This window comes from Salarias fasciatus, chromosome 20, assembly GCF_902148845.1.
Source record: "Salarias fasciatus chromosome 20, fSalaFa1.1, whole genome shotgun sequence".
NCBI lineage: Eukaryota > Metazoa > Chordata > Actinopteri > Blenniiformes > Blenniidae > Salarias > Salarias fasciatus.
This window is the reverse complement of record NC_043764.1, coordinates 32,165,102-32,181,891: the sequence shown is the minus strand read 5'-3', so window position 1 is coordinate 32,181,891 and position 16,790 is coordinate 32,165,102. Positions and strand designations below refer to the sequence as shown.

General features: G+C 54.4%; 1 protein-coding gene across 2 annotated transcripts in view; it reads right to left on the bottom strand.

Annotated features, from left to right (window-relative positions):
* plch2a (phospholipase C, eta 2a) overlaps positions 1-12,878 on the bottom strand; it is a 106,125-nt gene extending 93,247 nt beyond the window's left edge. For both annotated transcript variants that reach the window (XM_030119807.1, XM_030119808.1), the window contains exons 1-2: positions 12,715-12,878; positions 5,541-5,884 (exon numbers count right to left, since the gene is read on the bottom strand). In XM_030119807.1, the coding sequence (XP_029975667.1) occupies positions 5,541-5,694 (154 nt within the window). In that variant the 5' untranslated portion in view covers positions 5,695-5,884; positions 12,715-12,878. The remainder of the gene's footprint in view (positions 1-5,540; positions 5,885-12,714) is intronic.
* Between the last annotated feature and the right edge of the window lie 3,912 nt (positions 12,879-16,790).

Below are 16,790 nucleotides of genomic sequence, written 5' to 3'. Positions count from 1 at the left end.
AACTCTGGATACATCCCATAATAACCACAAACAAACTGTCATTTTCCAGAATTCAGAGTGAAACACGAGAAAAACGACACCTCTGTGATTCTCTGAGACCTTCTGAAGCAGCAGCAGGACGAGAGACGTAATCAGTGTGGAGAGTCCGTAATGTCAATCAGCAAGACAGCAGTGAGACAGACTGTTACTGTTACTGTTACTGTTACTGTTACTGTTACTGTTACTGTTACTGCTACTACTGCTGCATTGACTGCTGCTGCCGTTACTGCATTTGCTGCTTTCCTGGCTGCAGCCTCCAGCATGTCCTCATGTGTCTCCAGTGGTAAAACTTTGTTCCGCTCTCGTTGGTGCAGAGTTTTCATCAGACTGTAAAGATGCTGAATGGCATCTGTGTCCTTTTCAGAGATGCAGACAAAAAAATCTGAGCTGCTCCAGAGGAGAGAAAATAAGAGACAGAGACATGACTGCTCCTCCTTGACCTTTGCAATTATTTCATTATTTCAGCAGCATTCTGCTGATGAAAATATGCTGCAGCCCGTGGAGCTGCAGTGCAGACTTCACTGGCTGTGTGTGTTATCAAGAGCTGTGGCTCCACCCGGGTGTTCACACAGGGAGACCCCCGCCCGGGATCGCTTTGGGGGTCGACTGTGCTGTTTACCCCGACATGAACCTGGAGCCGATGTGGCAGGAGACTGTAAGCGCCTGGTAAAGCTCCACCGCAAAGGAGCCTCCAGACAGCAGCTGTTAAAGCAGGAGTCCGAGAACCAACCAGCAGGAACCATGGCTTCAATGACAGCTACTGCATTCTCCTCACGACCACACGCAAACACAGCATCGCTGACAACCAGCTCCAACAGCCTCCCAGGCCACGCTACGTCACCCCAACAGCCACGCTACGTCACCCCAACAGCCACGCTACGTCACCCCAACAGCCTCCCAGGCCACGCTACGTCACCCCAACAGCCACGCTACGTCACCCCAACAGCCACGCTACGTCACCCCAACAGCCTCCCAGGCCACGCTACGTCACCCCAACAGCCACGCTACGTCACCCCAACAGCCTCCCAGGCCACGCTACGTCACCCCAACAGCCTCCCAGGCCACGCTACGTCACCCCAACAGCCTCCCAGGCCACGCTACGTCACCCCAACAGCCACTGAGGCCACGCCACGTCACCCCAACAGCCACGCTACGTCACCCCAACAGCCACTGAGGCCACGCTACGTCACCCCAACAGCCTCTGAGGCCACGCTACGTCACCCCAACAGCCACGCTACGTCACCCCAACAGCCACTGAGGCCACGCTACGTCACCCCAACAGCCACTGAGGCCACGCTATGTCACTCCAACAGCCTCCGAGGCCACGCTGTGTCACCCCAACAGCCACGCTACGTCACCCCAATAGCCTCCCAGGCCACGCTACGTCACCCCAATAGCCTCCCAGGCCACGCTACGTCACCCCAACAGCCACGCTACGTCACCCCAACAGCCTCCGAGGCCACGCTACGTCACCCCAACAGCCTCTGAGGCCACGCTACGTCACCCCAACAGCCTCTGAGGCCACGCTACGTCACCCCAACAGCCTCCCAGGCCACGCTACGTCACCCCAACAGCCTCCCAGGCCACGCTACGTCACCCCAACAGCCTCTGAGGCCACGCTACGTCACCCCAACAGCCTCCCATGCCACGCTACGTCACCCCAATAGCCTCTGAGGCCACGCTACGTCACCCCAACAGCCTCTGAGGCCACGCTACGTCACCCCAACAGCCTCCCAGGCCACGCTACGTCACCCCAATAGCCTCTGAGGCCACGCTACGTCACCCCAACAGCCTCTGAGGCCACGCTACGTCACCCCAACAGCCTCCCAGGCCACGCTACGTCACCCCAATAGCCTCTGAGGCCACGCTACGTCACCCCAACAGCCTCTGAGGCCACGCTACGTCACCCCAACAGCCTCCCAGGCCACGCTACGTCACCCCAACAGCCTCCCAGGCCACGCTACGTCACCCCAACAGCCTCCCAGGCCACGCTACGTCACCCCAACAGCCTCCCAGGCCACGCTACGTCACCCCAACAGCCTCTGAGGCCACGCTACATCACCCCAACAGCCTCCCAGGCCACGCTACGTCACCCCAACAGCCTCTGAGGCCACGCTACGTCACCCCAACAGCCTCTGAGGCCACGCTACGTCACCCCAACAGCCTCCCAGGCCATGCTACGTCACCCCAATAGCCTCTGAGGCCACGCTACGTCACCCCAACAGCCTCCCAGGCCACGCTACGTCACCCCAACAGCCTCCGAGGCCACGCTACGTCACCCCAACAGCCACGCTACGTCACCCCAACAGCCTCCGAGGCCACGCTACGTCACCCCAACAGCCACACTACATCACCCCAACAGCCTCCGAGGCCACGCTACGTCACCCCAACAGCCACACTACATCACCCCAACAGCCTCTGAGGCCACGCTACGTCACCCCAACAGCCTCTGAGGCCACGCTACGTCACCCCAACAGCCTCCCAGGCCACGCTACGTCACCCCAATAGCCTCTGAGGCCACGCTACGTCACCCCAACAGCCTCCCAGGCCACGCTACGTCACCCCAACAGCCTCCGAGGCCACGCTACGTCACCCCAACAGCCACGCTACGTCACCCCAACAGCCACGCTACGTCACCCCAACAGCCTCCGAGGCCACGCTACGTCACCCCAACAGCCACGCTACGTCACCCCAACAGCCTCCGAGGCCACGCTACGTCACCCCAACAGCCACACTACATCACCCCAACAGCCTCCGAGGCCACACTACGTCACCCCAACAGCCTCCAGTCCACACAGTTCAGTGTGTAGCGTCTCTCTGTAGGCTGTAGATTGAGGGACACCTGTCTCACCTACAATCAAACTGCTGTGGCCTCGTCACACACACACTCAGGTGAAACCACACATTCTACCAGACTCTCGGCACAGAAAAGATTCCCTTCACCACAACTCAGTGGCTCATGCGTCCCTGCTGTCATCGAGGGCCTCTTTACCCAACAATCGACTGCAATACCATCATTTTCTGTTCAGAAATGTTTCATCTTCAAATAGAAACATTTTCTAATTTATTCCAGTAGGTACAGACCACTAGTTGGCGCTGTTTCCTATAATATAACTTTGTCTCTCTCCTCCAGCCCACTGGTGATGGTCTGGGAAACGTTGGAGAAGAGCTGGGGAATTCCAAAGAGTGAGCAGTTTCCTGCTAATGATCAGCAAGGAATGTCTCTGTCCGTCTGTCCGTCTGTCCGTCTGTCCGTCTGTCTTCATTGTCATTGTCATCCACTTGTTTGCACATGTACCGAAAAACTATGGGCCAAAACTGTAGAACATAAAAAATGAATAAAGAAATAAAAACTTGTGTGAATGAACAGCCAAAACACAAATGTAAAGAAGTTCACTGGTTGTTGTCCAAAAGCGAGGTGTGAAGACAGTCTGAGGACTACTGCAGCCAGTCCTGCTTCTGAACCAGGCCTCACTCACATCGAGCCGCTGGGTGGAAAACGCCACATGGCAACAAAAATGTTCAGAAAGAGAAGAACAGGATCCTCCAGAAGACTGAAACCACAACCGTAGCATAACACACACTTCTAACTGCTGCCAGAGAAACAGGAAGCTGGACTGAGCTGCATTCCCACAATTAACACATCTGGCTGACAAGCAGCCCACAGCTGGATCGGAGCAAACTCACCTGAGACGAATCTGGAGGATACCCCACAACGCCAACACCCTGACCTGCAGTGACCCCATGAGGCCAACACCCTGACCTGCAGTGACCCCATGAGGCCAACACCCTGACCTGCAGTGACCCCACAACGCCAACACCCTGACCTGCAGTGACCCCACAACGCCAACACCCTGACCTGCAGTGACCCCACAACGCCAACACCCTGACCTGCAGTGACCCCATGAGGCCAACACCCTGACCTGCAGTGACCCCATGAGGCCAACACCCTGACCTGCAGTGACCCCACAACGCCAACACCCTGACCTGCAGTGACCCCACAACGCCAACACCCTGACCTGCAGTGACCCCATGAGGCCAACACCCTGACCTGCAGTGACCCCATGAGGCCAACACCCTGACCTGCAGTGACCCCACAACGCCAACACCCTGACCTGCAGTGACCCCACAACGCCAACACCCTGACCTGCAGTGACCCCACAACGCCAACACCCTGACCTGCAGTGACCCCATGAGGCCAACACCCTGACCTGCAGTGACCCCATGAGGCCAACACCCTGACCTGCAGTGACCCCACAACGCCAACACCCTGACCTGCAGTGACCCCATGAGGCCAACACCCTGACCTGCAGTGACCCCACAACGCCAACACCCTGACCTGCAGTGACCCCATGAGGCCAACACCCTGACCTGCAGTGACCCCACAACGCCAACACCCTGACCTGCAGTGACCCCATGAGGCCAACACCCTGACCTGCAGTGACCCCATGAGGCCAACACCCTGACCTGCAGTGACCCCACAACGCCAACACCCTGACCTGCAGTGACCCCATGAGGCCAACACCCTGACCTGCAGTGACCCCATGAGGCCAACACCCTGACCTGCAGTGACCCCATGAGGCCAACACCCTGACCTGCAGTGACCCCATGAGGCCAACACCCTGACCTGCAGTGACCCCACAACGCCAACACCCTGACCTGCAGTGACCCCACAACGCCAACACCCTGACCTGCAGTGACCCCACAACGCCAACACCCTGACCTGCAGTGACCCCATGAGGCCAACACCCTGACCTGCAGTGACCCCATGAGGCCAACACCCTGACCTGCAGTGACCCCACAACGCCAACACCCTGACCTGCAGTGACCCCATGAGGCCAACACCCTGACCTGCAGTGACCCCACAACGCCAACACCGTGACCTGCAGTGACCCCATGAGGCCAACACCCTGACCTGCAGTGACCCCACAACGCCAACACCCTGACCTGCAGTGACCCCATGAGGCCAACACCCTGACCTGCAGTGACCCCATGAGGCCAACACCCTGACCTGCAGTGACCCCACAACGCCAACACCCTGACCTGCAGTGACCCCATGAGGCCAACACCCTGACCTGCAGTGACCCCATGAGGCCAACACCCTGACCTGCAGTGACCCCATGAGGCCAACACCCTGACCTGCAGTGACCCCATGAGGCCAACACCCTGACCTGCAGTGACCCCACAACGCCAACACCCTGACCTGCAGTGACCCCATGAGGCCAACACCCTGACCTGCATGCTGCAGCCAAGCTTCCTTTGAAAAGGCTCCTACTCAATAACAAATAGTTAAATAATTCTAATATGTTTTCGCTCACTGAACATGAAGCTTATTTTAGCTTCAGAGAGTCTTTTAGCTGATCCACCTCCTGGTAAGAACTTCTCCACTCCACCTCTGAAGGTGCTGAGGCGTTCTCCAGCTTGCTCCACCTCCAGCCTACATCCTGGATTCGCCACAGAGCCAGACTCCGGACGTTCGCGCTCGCAGAGTCGTCACTTACCGACGCTGATGAAGTTTGCGGACAGGAAGTGGCTGCAGGGAAGGCTGGCGCTGCTCACAAACGAGTCCTCATCGGCCGTGACGGTGGTCCTGGAGCGGAGCGAGGGGTTGGGAGAGTCCATCAACATGGCCATCCTCGCATCCACAGCCTGCATGACTGCTGCTCTACAAAGGCCTCTAGGTGTCGCTGTGTTTTATGTCCAGGGTCAGGTCACAGAGGGAAGGATTCACGTCGTTTTCTGAGGCGCCAGCGAGAAAGAAACATCCTCCATCAGATATGCTGTTGATGAAGACGGACGTCTCTGAAGGCCGTGCTGCGGACGCAGGTCAACGCTGTCCCATGTCCTACAAGAGGAGCAGAAGACAGACAGAGGGGCTGGATCAGACCAAGAGAGGGAGACAAACAGACCCGTGGTCCTCTGGAGACGGCAGGCAGAAGGACGGGACAAGACAGGGCAAAGACAAACAGGACAGACAGACAGGACGCTGACACTGGCCTGCTTCCTGTCCTCACCCCCAGCCGGAGCAGCAGCACCCAGTCTGGTTCCACAGAAAGTCTCCTCCTGCGAGTCTGGAGGACCAGAGGAGCTGTGGAGCTGCAGGGCCGCCACCTCTCCGGCTGTTTGACACTCAACTGGCTGTCTGGCAGTGTGTGTGTGTGTGTGTGTGTGTGTGTGTGTGTGTGTGTGGCGTCACAGTGAAACAGACGTGGTGGGCGGACTGTGTGACGTGTTGGGAGATGTTGACTGACAGACTGACTGAGCTGCAGGTTGCAGCATGTTCCTGCTGCTGTGTGTGTGTGTGTGTGTGTGTGTGTGTGTGTGTGTGTGTGTGTGTGTGTGTAAAAGCATTGTCATATTGATGAAACTGGTTTGTAATCTGAACTTTTTACATTGATTTGACATATTTTCTTTCCTTTAACGAGTCTTCAAACCTTTGAATCTGCTGTGGACATCTGAGGGGAATATCTAGAATCAGTATAACGTCATGCTAATATTTAAAAAACAACGATGTAAACAGACGCAGATCAGTGGAATAGGATCAGGAAACACTGAGAGTCCCTCTCTGCATGCTGAGTTCCATGCATCCACTAGAACAAGGCGTACAGTCCCTCAGTGGATGTAGCGCCTCCTGGTGGTCAACATATCCCTGATATTTAATCATTTTTATACACAACTCTCCTCTAAATTCACAGATGTTTCACTGAAGACAGATTGTTTGCCTTTGACATGACAGACGGCGTGTTTAGATGTAACTTCATCTCAGACTCACTGAGCAGTGGAGGAGTGTGTGTTGTGAGGTCCTGGCTGTGGGTGTGTGTGCCTGGATGAAAAAGTGTGTTCTTGACTTTGATTCACATGTAGCTGAAGTCTGACTGTTGCTCACTAACACACTCCACCGCTGTGACGACTTCAGCTTCTCATGGTGTGTGTGTGTGTGTGAGTGTGTGTGTGTGTCTCTACATGTCCATCTCACACACCTTTTCTCTGAGGCGCTCAGGAAACAAGAGAGATCACGCAAAATGAGCTGTCACAACAATGGCCGTCACACACTCCCAGCCAGAGGTCGGGTGTCGGTTTGCTGCTCTCTGACTCAGCCGGGGAACGCCGTGCACGGCCTGTTGGGGCGGCGCCATAACGCCGTGCACGGCCTGTTGGGGCGGCGCCATAACGCCGTGCACGGCCTGTTGGGGCGGCGCCATAACGCCGTGCACGGCCTGTTGGGGCGGCGTCGTAACGGCAGCAGCCGGGATTGGACCGGTGTCACATCGTCTACCTGCAGGCTGCATTCAGTGGGGGCTGTGTGGTGGAAGCTGTGCGGTGGGGGGGGCTGTGTGGTGGAGGCTGTGCGGTGGGGGCTGTGCGGTGGGGGCTGTGTGGTGGAGGCTGTGCGGTGGGGGCTGTGCGGTGGGGGCTGTGCGGTGGAAGCTGTGCGGTGGGGGCTGTGCGGTGGGGGCTGTGCGGTGGAAGCTGTGCGGTGGGGGGGGCTGTGTGGTGGAGGTTGTGTGGTGGAGGCTGTGCGGTGGGGGCTGTGTGGTGGAGGCTGTGCGGTGGGGGCTGTGTGGTGGAGGCTGTGCGGTGGGGGCTGTGCGGTGGGGGCTGTGTGGTGGAGGCTGTGCGGTGGGGGCTGTGCGGTGGGGGCTGTGCGGTGGAAGCTGTGCGGTGGGGGCTGTGTGGTGGGGGCTGTGCGGTGGAAGCTGTGCGGTGGGGGGGGCTGTGTGGTGGAGGTTGTGTGGTGGAGGCTGTGCGGTGGGGGCTGTGTGGTGGAGGCTGTGCGGTGGGGGCTGTGCGGTGGGGGCTGTGCGGTGGGGGCTGTGTGGTGGAAGCTGTGCGGTGGGGGCTGTGCGGTGGGGGCTGTGCGGTGGGGGCTGTGTGGTGGAAGCTGTGCGGTGGGGGCTGTGTGGTGGGGGCTGTGCGGTGGAAGCTGTGCGGTGGGGGCTGTGTGGTGGGGGCTGTGTGGTGGGGGCTGTGCGGTGGGGGCTGTGCGGTGGGGGCTGTGTGGTGGGGGCTGTGCGGTGGGGGCTGTGCGGTGGGGGCTGTGTGGTGGAAGCTGTGCGGTGGGGGGGGCTGTGTGGTGGAGGCTGTGCGGTGGGGGCTGTGCGGTGGGGGCTGTGCGGTGGAAGCTGTGCGGTGGGGGGGGCTGTGTGGTGGAGGTTGTGTGGTGGAGGCTGTGCGGGGGGGCTGTGCGGTGGAAGCTGTGCGGTGGAGGCTGTGCGGTGGGGGGGGGCTGTGCGGTGGAGGCTGTGCGGTGGGGGGGGCTGTGTGGTGGGGGTTGTGTGGTGGAGGCTGTGCGGGGGGGCTGTGCGGTGGAAGCTGTGCGGTGGAGGCTGTGCGGTGGGGGGGGCTGTGCGGTGGAGGCTGTGCGGTGGGGGCTGTGCGGTGGGGGCTGTGCGGTGGAAGCTGTGCGGTGGGGGCTGTGCGGTGGAAGCTGTGCGGTGGGGGCTGTGCGGTGGAGGCTGTGCGGTGGGGGGGGCTGTGCGGTGGAGGCTGTGCGGTGGAAGCTGTGCGGTGGGGGCTGTGCAGTGGAAGCTGTGCGGTGGGGGCTGTGCGGTGGAGGCTGTGCGGTGGGGGCTGTGCGGTGGAGGCTGTGCGGTGGGGGCTGTGCGGTGGAAGCTGTGCGGTGGGGGCTGTGCAGTGGAAGCTGTGCGGTGGGGGCTGTGCGGTGGAGGCTGTGCGGTGGGGGCTGTGCGGTGGAGGCTGTGCGGTGGGGGCTGTGCGGTGGGGGCTGTGCGGTGGAAGCTGTGCGGTGGGGGCTGTGCGGTGGAAGCTGTGCGGTGGGGGCTGTGCGGTGGGGGCGGTGTGGTGGAAGCTGTGCGGTGGGGGCTGTGCGGTGGGGGCGGTGTGGTGGAAGTCGATGGAGCTCATACTTTAAACACTGGACTTTCGTCCATGAACACCGGAGAGACGCCCCCTGCAGTCTGATTCACTGAAACATCACGTTCAAACGGCTGTTCTCTGATGGAAACCATGAGCTGGAAACCATCTTCAGGTGAACCTTGATAGGCAGAACCTTTGGTGGTCTCCATGTTGCCAGCGGAGGGTCCAGACCTGGTGATGGAACCAGCCTTGTCTGCCTGTAGTCCACCAGAGTCTATACCGGCCCACAGAGTGCAGGGCAGCGGCTCAGTCTGTTAGCATTAGCACTGGTATCAGACTGGTTTCTGGTCTCCAGATGGAACTGAGTGAGGCCCTGATTCGGCCCAGAGACCAGACCCAGCCTGGGATCCAGCCCTCCTGAAGGCTGGGTGAGCGACCGTGACGACGGCAGCCCAGCAGGCCATGGAACCGGGGATCGTTTGATTCCACCGCATGCTGCTGCAGACTGACGCTCTCTCCTCTCATGATGGAGATGTTTGCCATCTGCTCACTGTTTGATCGGTTTTTGACGACTTAAAAACAGCTTCTCATTACGTCTCCTAAACTCTCAGAAACACGCCGAGCTCCTGTGGGCACGAAGCGTTTGTTATTCCAGTGAAAACACATTTTTATATTCACTTTAGAACCCACACACACAGCTGCTGCAGAGAACAACACACCAAACATTAACGGAGAACTCAGACACTCATATGGACAGAACACCAAGATGGATTGTTGTTACGGTGACTGTCAACTCTCCAGGAAACCAAGAACACTACTGAAGTTTTCCATTGTCACTTGAAAATGTTGTGTGAAAGAGCCGCTGGTTGCTCTCATGGTCACTCAGTGTGCTTCCATGGTGTTTTTAACTCAGAATCGGTTTGTTTTGAATGAATGAATCCAGAATTTTCTTCTTGATCTTTGTGTTTAACTGGGAAAAATGAAGGATTAAATCCTCTTTAACTCTGGAGGCTGTGAAGCGTTCTGATTGGACGAGGCGGCCGTGATGTAGTGACGTCTCCAGGAAGTAAATAAAGCATGTTGGCGGCCATTTTTCTCTCTTTCTTTCTGGATTACCTTCGATGCTGCAGCTTTAAAATGTCCTCTCTGTTCTGCTCTTTCATTATATCCATTCCTCCTGAAGCGCCGTTAAATAAACCGTCTCCATACGAGGCGAACCGCTGGCTGCCATCTTGGAATATTGCATCATAGCATGACATTCTGCTCCTGATGGAGAGTAAACAACCGGTTATTTGAAATTTATAGTAATTCTGAAAAATATTTGAGATGTTTACATGGTCATTTTGGAGTGGAATTAACTTTTATTCAGAATGAAAGAGGAACTGATGTAAATGCAGCCACTGTTCTCTGTCAGTGAGACTGAAGAACGTCACCTCACTCCGCTCAGCAGGTTCCCAGAGCGACTCTCAGCTGAGGGCGGAGCTGAGCTTCAGCGCCGTTAAATCCCCTGTGATGGAGCTGAAAGCCCTGAAAACCAACACCCTGCTGAAAAGGCTGCCTGCACAAAAGACTGGAGAACAAACCCCAGCGCTGCTCCTCTGACGGAGCTGAAACCGGATCAGGAGACCTGGAACACATGAGCCCCTCTGACAGAGATCCAGAACCCGGTCCAGCTCCTCACTGAGACCAGCAGAACCAGGGACTGGAGCAGAGCCACGGCAACGGAGGCTCAGACGACACACACACACACACACACACACACACACACACACACACACACACACACACACACACACTGCTGCCCAGCCTTCAGTGTGTTCAGATGTGTTTGTGTGTGTTTGAAGGAGTCTTCAGTGAATTGAGACGACATGCAGATCACATCGCATGACTTCACCCCCGTCCTCTGATTCCAGCGTGCTCTCACTTGTTTGAGAGGCTGAAGTGTGTGTGTGTGTGTGTGTGTGTGTGTGTGTGTGTGTGTGTGTGTGTGTGTGTGTGTGTGTGTGTGTGTGTGTGGACGATCACGTCTCAGGTATGTGAGTGCGTCAGTGTGAAGGATGGACACAATGGGCTCGGACTGTGTCGACGTGTTTAGTCCAACTTCTGGGCATGTTGAGGCAGTGTGTGTGTGTGTGTGTGTGTGTGTGTGTGTGTCAGGACTCAGTATTTATCTAAACATCTCCTCCTTTAACCTGCTGAATGAGTCGTATCTGAGGAACCGTTTGCTCTTCAACCATTTGAAGTGAAGCTGCTGAGCGTTCCTCCATGGCACACCGGAGCTCAGACACACTGGCAGCACAGCTTTTTGAAAATGGCTCCTGCGGTGAGATGTTTTGAAATGGAGGACCCATCAAAGGACGACCATCTGCCCCATCCCGGGAGAGCAGGGAGTTCTGGGAACACACACCCTGATTCATTTCAAGTAAAAGACATTAAAAAGATTCTTCATCCTCCTGACTGAGTGTTCACATGTCTCAGCAAGACCTGATGGCTCCTATGGTCCTGGTGGTCCTGGTGGGTCTGGTGGTCCTGGTGGGTCTGGTGGTCCTTGTGGTCCTGGTGAGTCTGGTGGTCCCGGTGGGTCTGATGGTCCCGGTGGTTCTGATGGTCCTGGTGGTTCTGATGGTCCTGGTGGGTCTGGTGGTCCTGGTGAGTCTGGTGGTCCCGGTGGTCCCGGTGGTCCCGGTGGTCCCGGTGGTTCTGGTGGTCCTGGTGGGTCTGGTGGTCCTGGTGGGTCTGGTGGTCCTTGTGGTCCTGGTGAGTCTGGTGGTCCCGGTAGGTCTGATGGTCCCGGTGGTTCTGATGGTCCTGGTGGTTCTGATGGTCCTGGTGGGTCTGGTGGTCCTGGTGGTCCCGGTGGTACTGATGGTCCTGGTGGGTCTGGTGGTCCTGGTGGGTTTGGTGGTCCCGGTGGTCCCGGTGGTTCTGATGGTCCTGGTGGGTCTGGTGGTTCTGAGCTCCAGCGTATGAGACGTGTTTACATTAAATCCTCATTTAGACAATGTTTCTAATTGAAACACCATTTCTACTTTTCACGTAAGAAAAGTTTTGCACTCAGATGAGAACTTTCTGAACACGACATCCTCAGTAGACTGAGGGTGAACTCCGGTCCTGGTCCTGGTCCTGGTCCTGGTCCTGGTCCTGGTCCTGGTCCCGGTCCTGCACACTGCACTCATGGTAAACAGCTGTTCTGCACATGCTCAGTAGAAGGACAATGAGAGCCTCCAGAGGGCGATGGTCTGAAATGCTGCTGTGTCTACGCAAAACTTTTCACAAACGAGAACAGCTGCAGAAACAGCTGGCTTTCACTCCAAATGTTGTGGAGAAGGAAGTTTAGTCGGATTTACCAAAGTAACCAAACGGTGAGGTCCAGAGGACAAATGACAGACGGTTTCATGAACTTCAGTGTGTTACATCTCATCTGCGCAGCTTTTATTCTCTCCTCATGTCAAAGTCTTTCTCTGGATTTTCACCCAAACTGTCTGTTCTGGTTCTGTCCAGATGCTGCAGTGAAAACTCTGCACCGAGGAAACACTGTGAAAACCCCAGGACGGTTTTTAGTCCTGTTCTGAAGAACAACAGTCTTCCACCAGCATTAGCACTGAAGCGAACGGCTGAATGAGAAGCTTCCTCAGACATTGGTACTGACACAACCACCTGAAGGGACTTCCCTCCACCACAGGAACATCTTTTTCACTGAAGTCTTGATACAACGTGTTCAGTTATCTTTGCATGAGGACCAATAAAAGCCACGTGAGATCTCTGAGTTTCTCTGCCTGCAGAACTGACATGAGTTTCAAACAGCGGCTACAGACATGAACACAACAGCGCCTGCACAACGTCACACACGTGTTTTACCTGGTGAAGCCAGACGGTCCCGCTGCCGTTGTCCAAGATATAATCCCACAGCCTCACCTGAGACCAGGTACGGACTGATTTCAGGAAAAAGCCCCGGCCTCTGCCCCGCCTCTCACACCGGGGCAAAGTTCAGCTTCCTGGTGTTCAGGCGGCGGCGGCGGATCGCCCCGGCCGGGCTGAACCTGGAAACAGGCAGCAGGAGGGGAGAGGAAGCCGTGAGGAGGGAGGACTCCACCGCCGAGACAAAGAAACTGGTTCTGCAACTTTCAGGCAGATCAGAGCTGAACAGTGGAGGAGGGACGGACTCCCACCGTTACACCGTCACACACCAGCCGACTGGAGCTAACAACATCCCACCGTTACACTGCCACACACCAGCCGAGTGTAGCTAACAACATCCCACCGTTACACCGCCTCACACCAGCCGAGTGTAGCTAACAACATCACACCGTTACACTGTCACACACCAGCCGAGTGTAGCTAACAACATCACACCGTTACACTGTCACACACCAGCCGAGTGCAGCTAACAACATCACACCATTACACTGTCACACACCAGCCGAGTGTAGCTAACAACATCACACCGTTACACCGCCTCACACCAGCCGACTGGAGCTAACAACATCCCACCGTTACACCGTCACACACCAGCCGACTGGAGCTAACAACATCCCACCGTTACACCGCCACACACCAGCCGAGTGTAGCTAACAACATCACACCGTTACACTGTCACACACCAGCCGAGTGTAGCTAACAACATCACACCGTTACACTGTCACACACCAGCCGAGTGTAGCTAACAACATCACACCGTTACACTGTCACACACCAGCCGAGTGTAGCTAACAACATCACACCGTTACACTGTCACACACCAGCCGAGTGTAGCTAACAACATCACACCGTTACACCGCCACATACCAGCTGAGTGCAGCTAACAACATCACACCGTTACACTGTCACACACCAGGAGAGTGTAGCTAACAACATCACACCGTTACACTGTCACACACCAGCCGAGTGTAGCTAACAACATCACACCATTACACTGTCACACACCAGCTGAGTGCAGCTAACAACATCACACCGTTACACTGTCACACACCAGCCGAGTGTAGCTAACAACATCACACCATTACACTGTCACACACCAGCTGAGTGTAGCTAACAACATCACACCGTGACACCGCCTCACACCAGCCGACTAGAGCTAACAACATCCCACCGTTACACCGTCACACACCAGCCGACTGGAGCTAACAACATCCCACCGTTACACGGCCACACACCAGCCGAGTGTAGCTAACAACATCACACCGTTACACTGTCACACACCAGCCGAGTGTAGCTAACAACATCACACCGTTACACTGTCACATACCAGCTGAGTGCAGCTAACAACATCACACCGTGACACTGTCACACACCAGCCGAGTGTAGCTAACAACATCCCACCGTTACACCGTCACACACCAGCCGACTGGAGCTAACAACATCCCACCGTTACACCGCCACACACCAGCCGAGTGTAGCTAACAACATCACACCGTTACACTGTCACACACCAGCCGAGTGTAGCTAACAACATCACACCGTTACACTGTCACATACCAGCTGAGTGCAGCTAACAACATCACACCGTTACACTGTCACATACCAGCTGAGTGCAGCTAACAACATCACACCGTTACACTGTCACACACCAGCCGAGTGTAGCTAACAACATCACACCGTTACACCGCCTCACACCAGCCGACTGGAGCTAACAACATCCCACCATTACACCGTCACACACCAGCCGACTGGAGCTAACAACATCCCACCGTTACACCGTCACACACCAGCCGAGTGTAGCTAACAACATCCCACTGTTACACCGTCACACACCAGCCGACTGGAGCTAACAACATCCCACCGTTACACTGCCACACACCAGCTGACTGGAGCTAACAACATCACATCGTTACACCGTCACACACCAGCCGAGTGTAGCTAACAACATCCCACCGTTACACCGCCACACACCAGCCGACTGGAGCTAACAACATCCCACCATTACACATCCACATACAAGCTGAGTGCAGCTAACAACATCACACCGTTACACCGCCACACACCAGCCGACTGCTGTAGGGATCAACATCACACCGTTACACCGCCACACACCAGCCGAGTGTAGCTAACAATATCACACTGTTAAACTGCCACACACCAGTTGAGTATATCACACCATTACACCACCACACACCAGCTGACTGCTGTAGGGAACAACATCCCACCGTTACACCGCCACACACCAGCCGACTGGAGCTAACAACATCCCATCATTACACACCAGCCCAGCTGCTGTAGGGAACCACATTACACCATTACACCACCGCACAAAAATCATTCTGCTGTAGGGAAACGCAGTTACACCATCACAACACAACCCATAACCCTGTCACCTCATTACCCATTACACTGTCCCACCATCACCTCATTGCTCTGTCACACCATCGCTGAGTCATACCATCCCTTCACACCGTCACCCTGTCAGACCATCGTCCTGTCATTCCGCCACATCGTCGCCGTATCACACTGTCACTGTCACACAAAATCAGCCATAAAACCACAGATTCACATTTATATTTAAATATTTTCCAGCAGAGGCCGTGTGTGTGTGTGTGTGTGTGTGTGTGTGTGTGTGTGTGTGTGTGTGTGTGTGTGTGTGTGTGTGTGTCAGAGCATGAAATTATTAATTCACATAAACAATTGAACTGTTTCTTTATTAAAATAACATTTATTTTTGTACATTTACTGATATGTCATACCATTTAGCTGTCTTTTATAAAGTGCATAATCCAAAGTATTTCAGCATGAAAACATATTTTTAATGTGTGAAATTTCAAGGAGTCATTGTTGTAGTTGAGCAGACAGCTTCCTCAGTAGAAATAAACTCACTCTGGGGGGAATGGGAGAACCACCTATGATACACGAGTTGTAACAGACAGCACCAAGCTATGAGACTTCTATATGTCTATATATGACACATAACATACCTACGATTATAGAATAATAGTAGGGGAGAGTGGGGTAAGTAGTGCCAATTTTTACTTAAAGTGCCTTTTACACAAGGGGATAACAGGAATGCCTGCAACTAAAATATGTTCATATAGTTTAGGATGTTGTGCATCCCTGGGAGAATTGACTTTGGACCATAAATAAACTGTGTGAGAAATATAGCTTTGGAAAAAAAAGTGGTTTTGTGGCACAACTTACCCCAAGTGCGGGGTAAATTGTGCCATTAGTCAGAATACACTGGGGTAAATTGTGCCACTGATAACTGAAGCAAAAAAGATCATTTTAATATCAAAAATGATAATGCTAGATAAAAACAAGACAAATTCAATACAAAAGTACTTGTTTAATGCTTATTTAAAGTTTTAACATCATCAAAGGCCAATTTGCTTTAACAAGGCCCAGTGCCACATGAACAAATGCTAAAAACAAAATAAAAAATAAAAAATAAGCACCTAACTGCATCTGCATCTGAATATCTTCACAGATTCGACCTACTACTGGACTTGTCAATGCTGCAGTGGAATATGAACTAGCGCTCCCTTCTGGCTCTGTCACCACGCTTTTATGATGTGGGAAATTTTTTAAGCAAATCACCTCGAGGGATGACTCCTTCGTCATTCTCTCTAAATGTGAAGATGGACTTTCCATCAACAGGCCTCATAACTTTGCTTCAGAAACTTTAAAAAGTTGGAGCCCTGTCTGTCTTCCTTTTGTATCTGCGTGACATGATGGATTCTGATCTGGAATTAAGAATGACACATAGTTTTAGTGATCAAAAGGAATAATAAGATGTGCAATAACAATAAAATACAATTAAGTAATATATAGTAAATAATCATAATCATGTCCTTTGACACAAATGACCCCAGGCCCACCATTTTGAAAAAAATGCCTCCCCAGCTGTTCTGAGCTGGCATCATGTTAACTGTACAGACTCATGATGTAGCTTACTAAAGCAATAAAACATGTGTGAAATGTTTTCAAAGTTTTCTGTAATTGTTCAAACA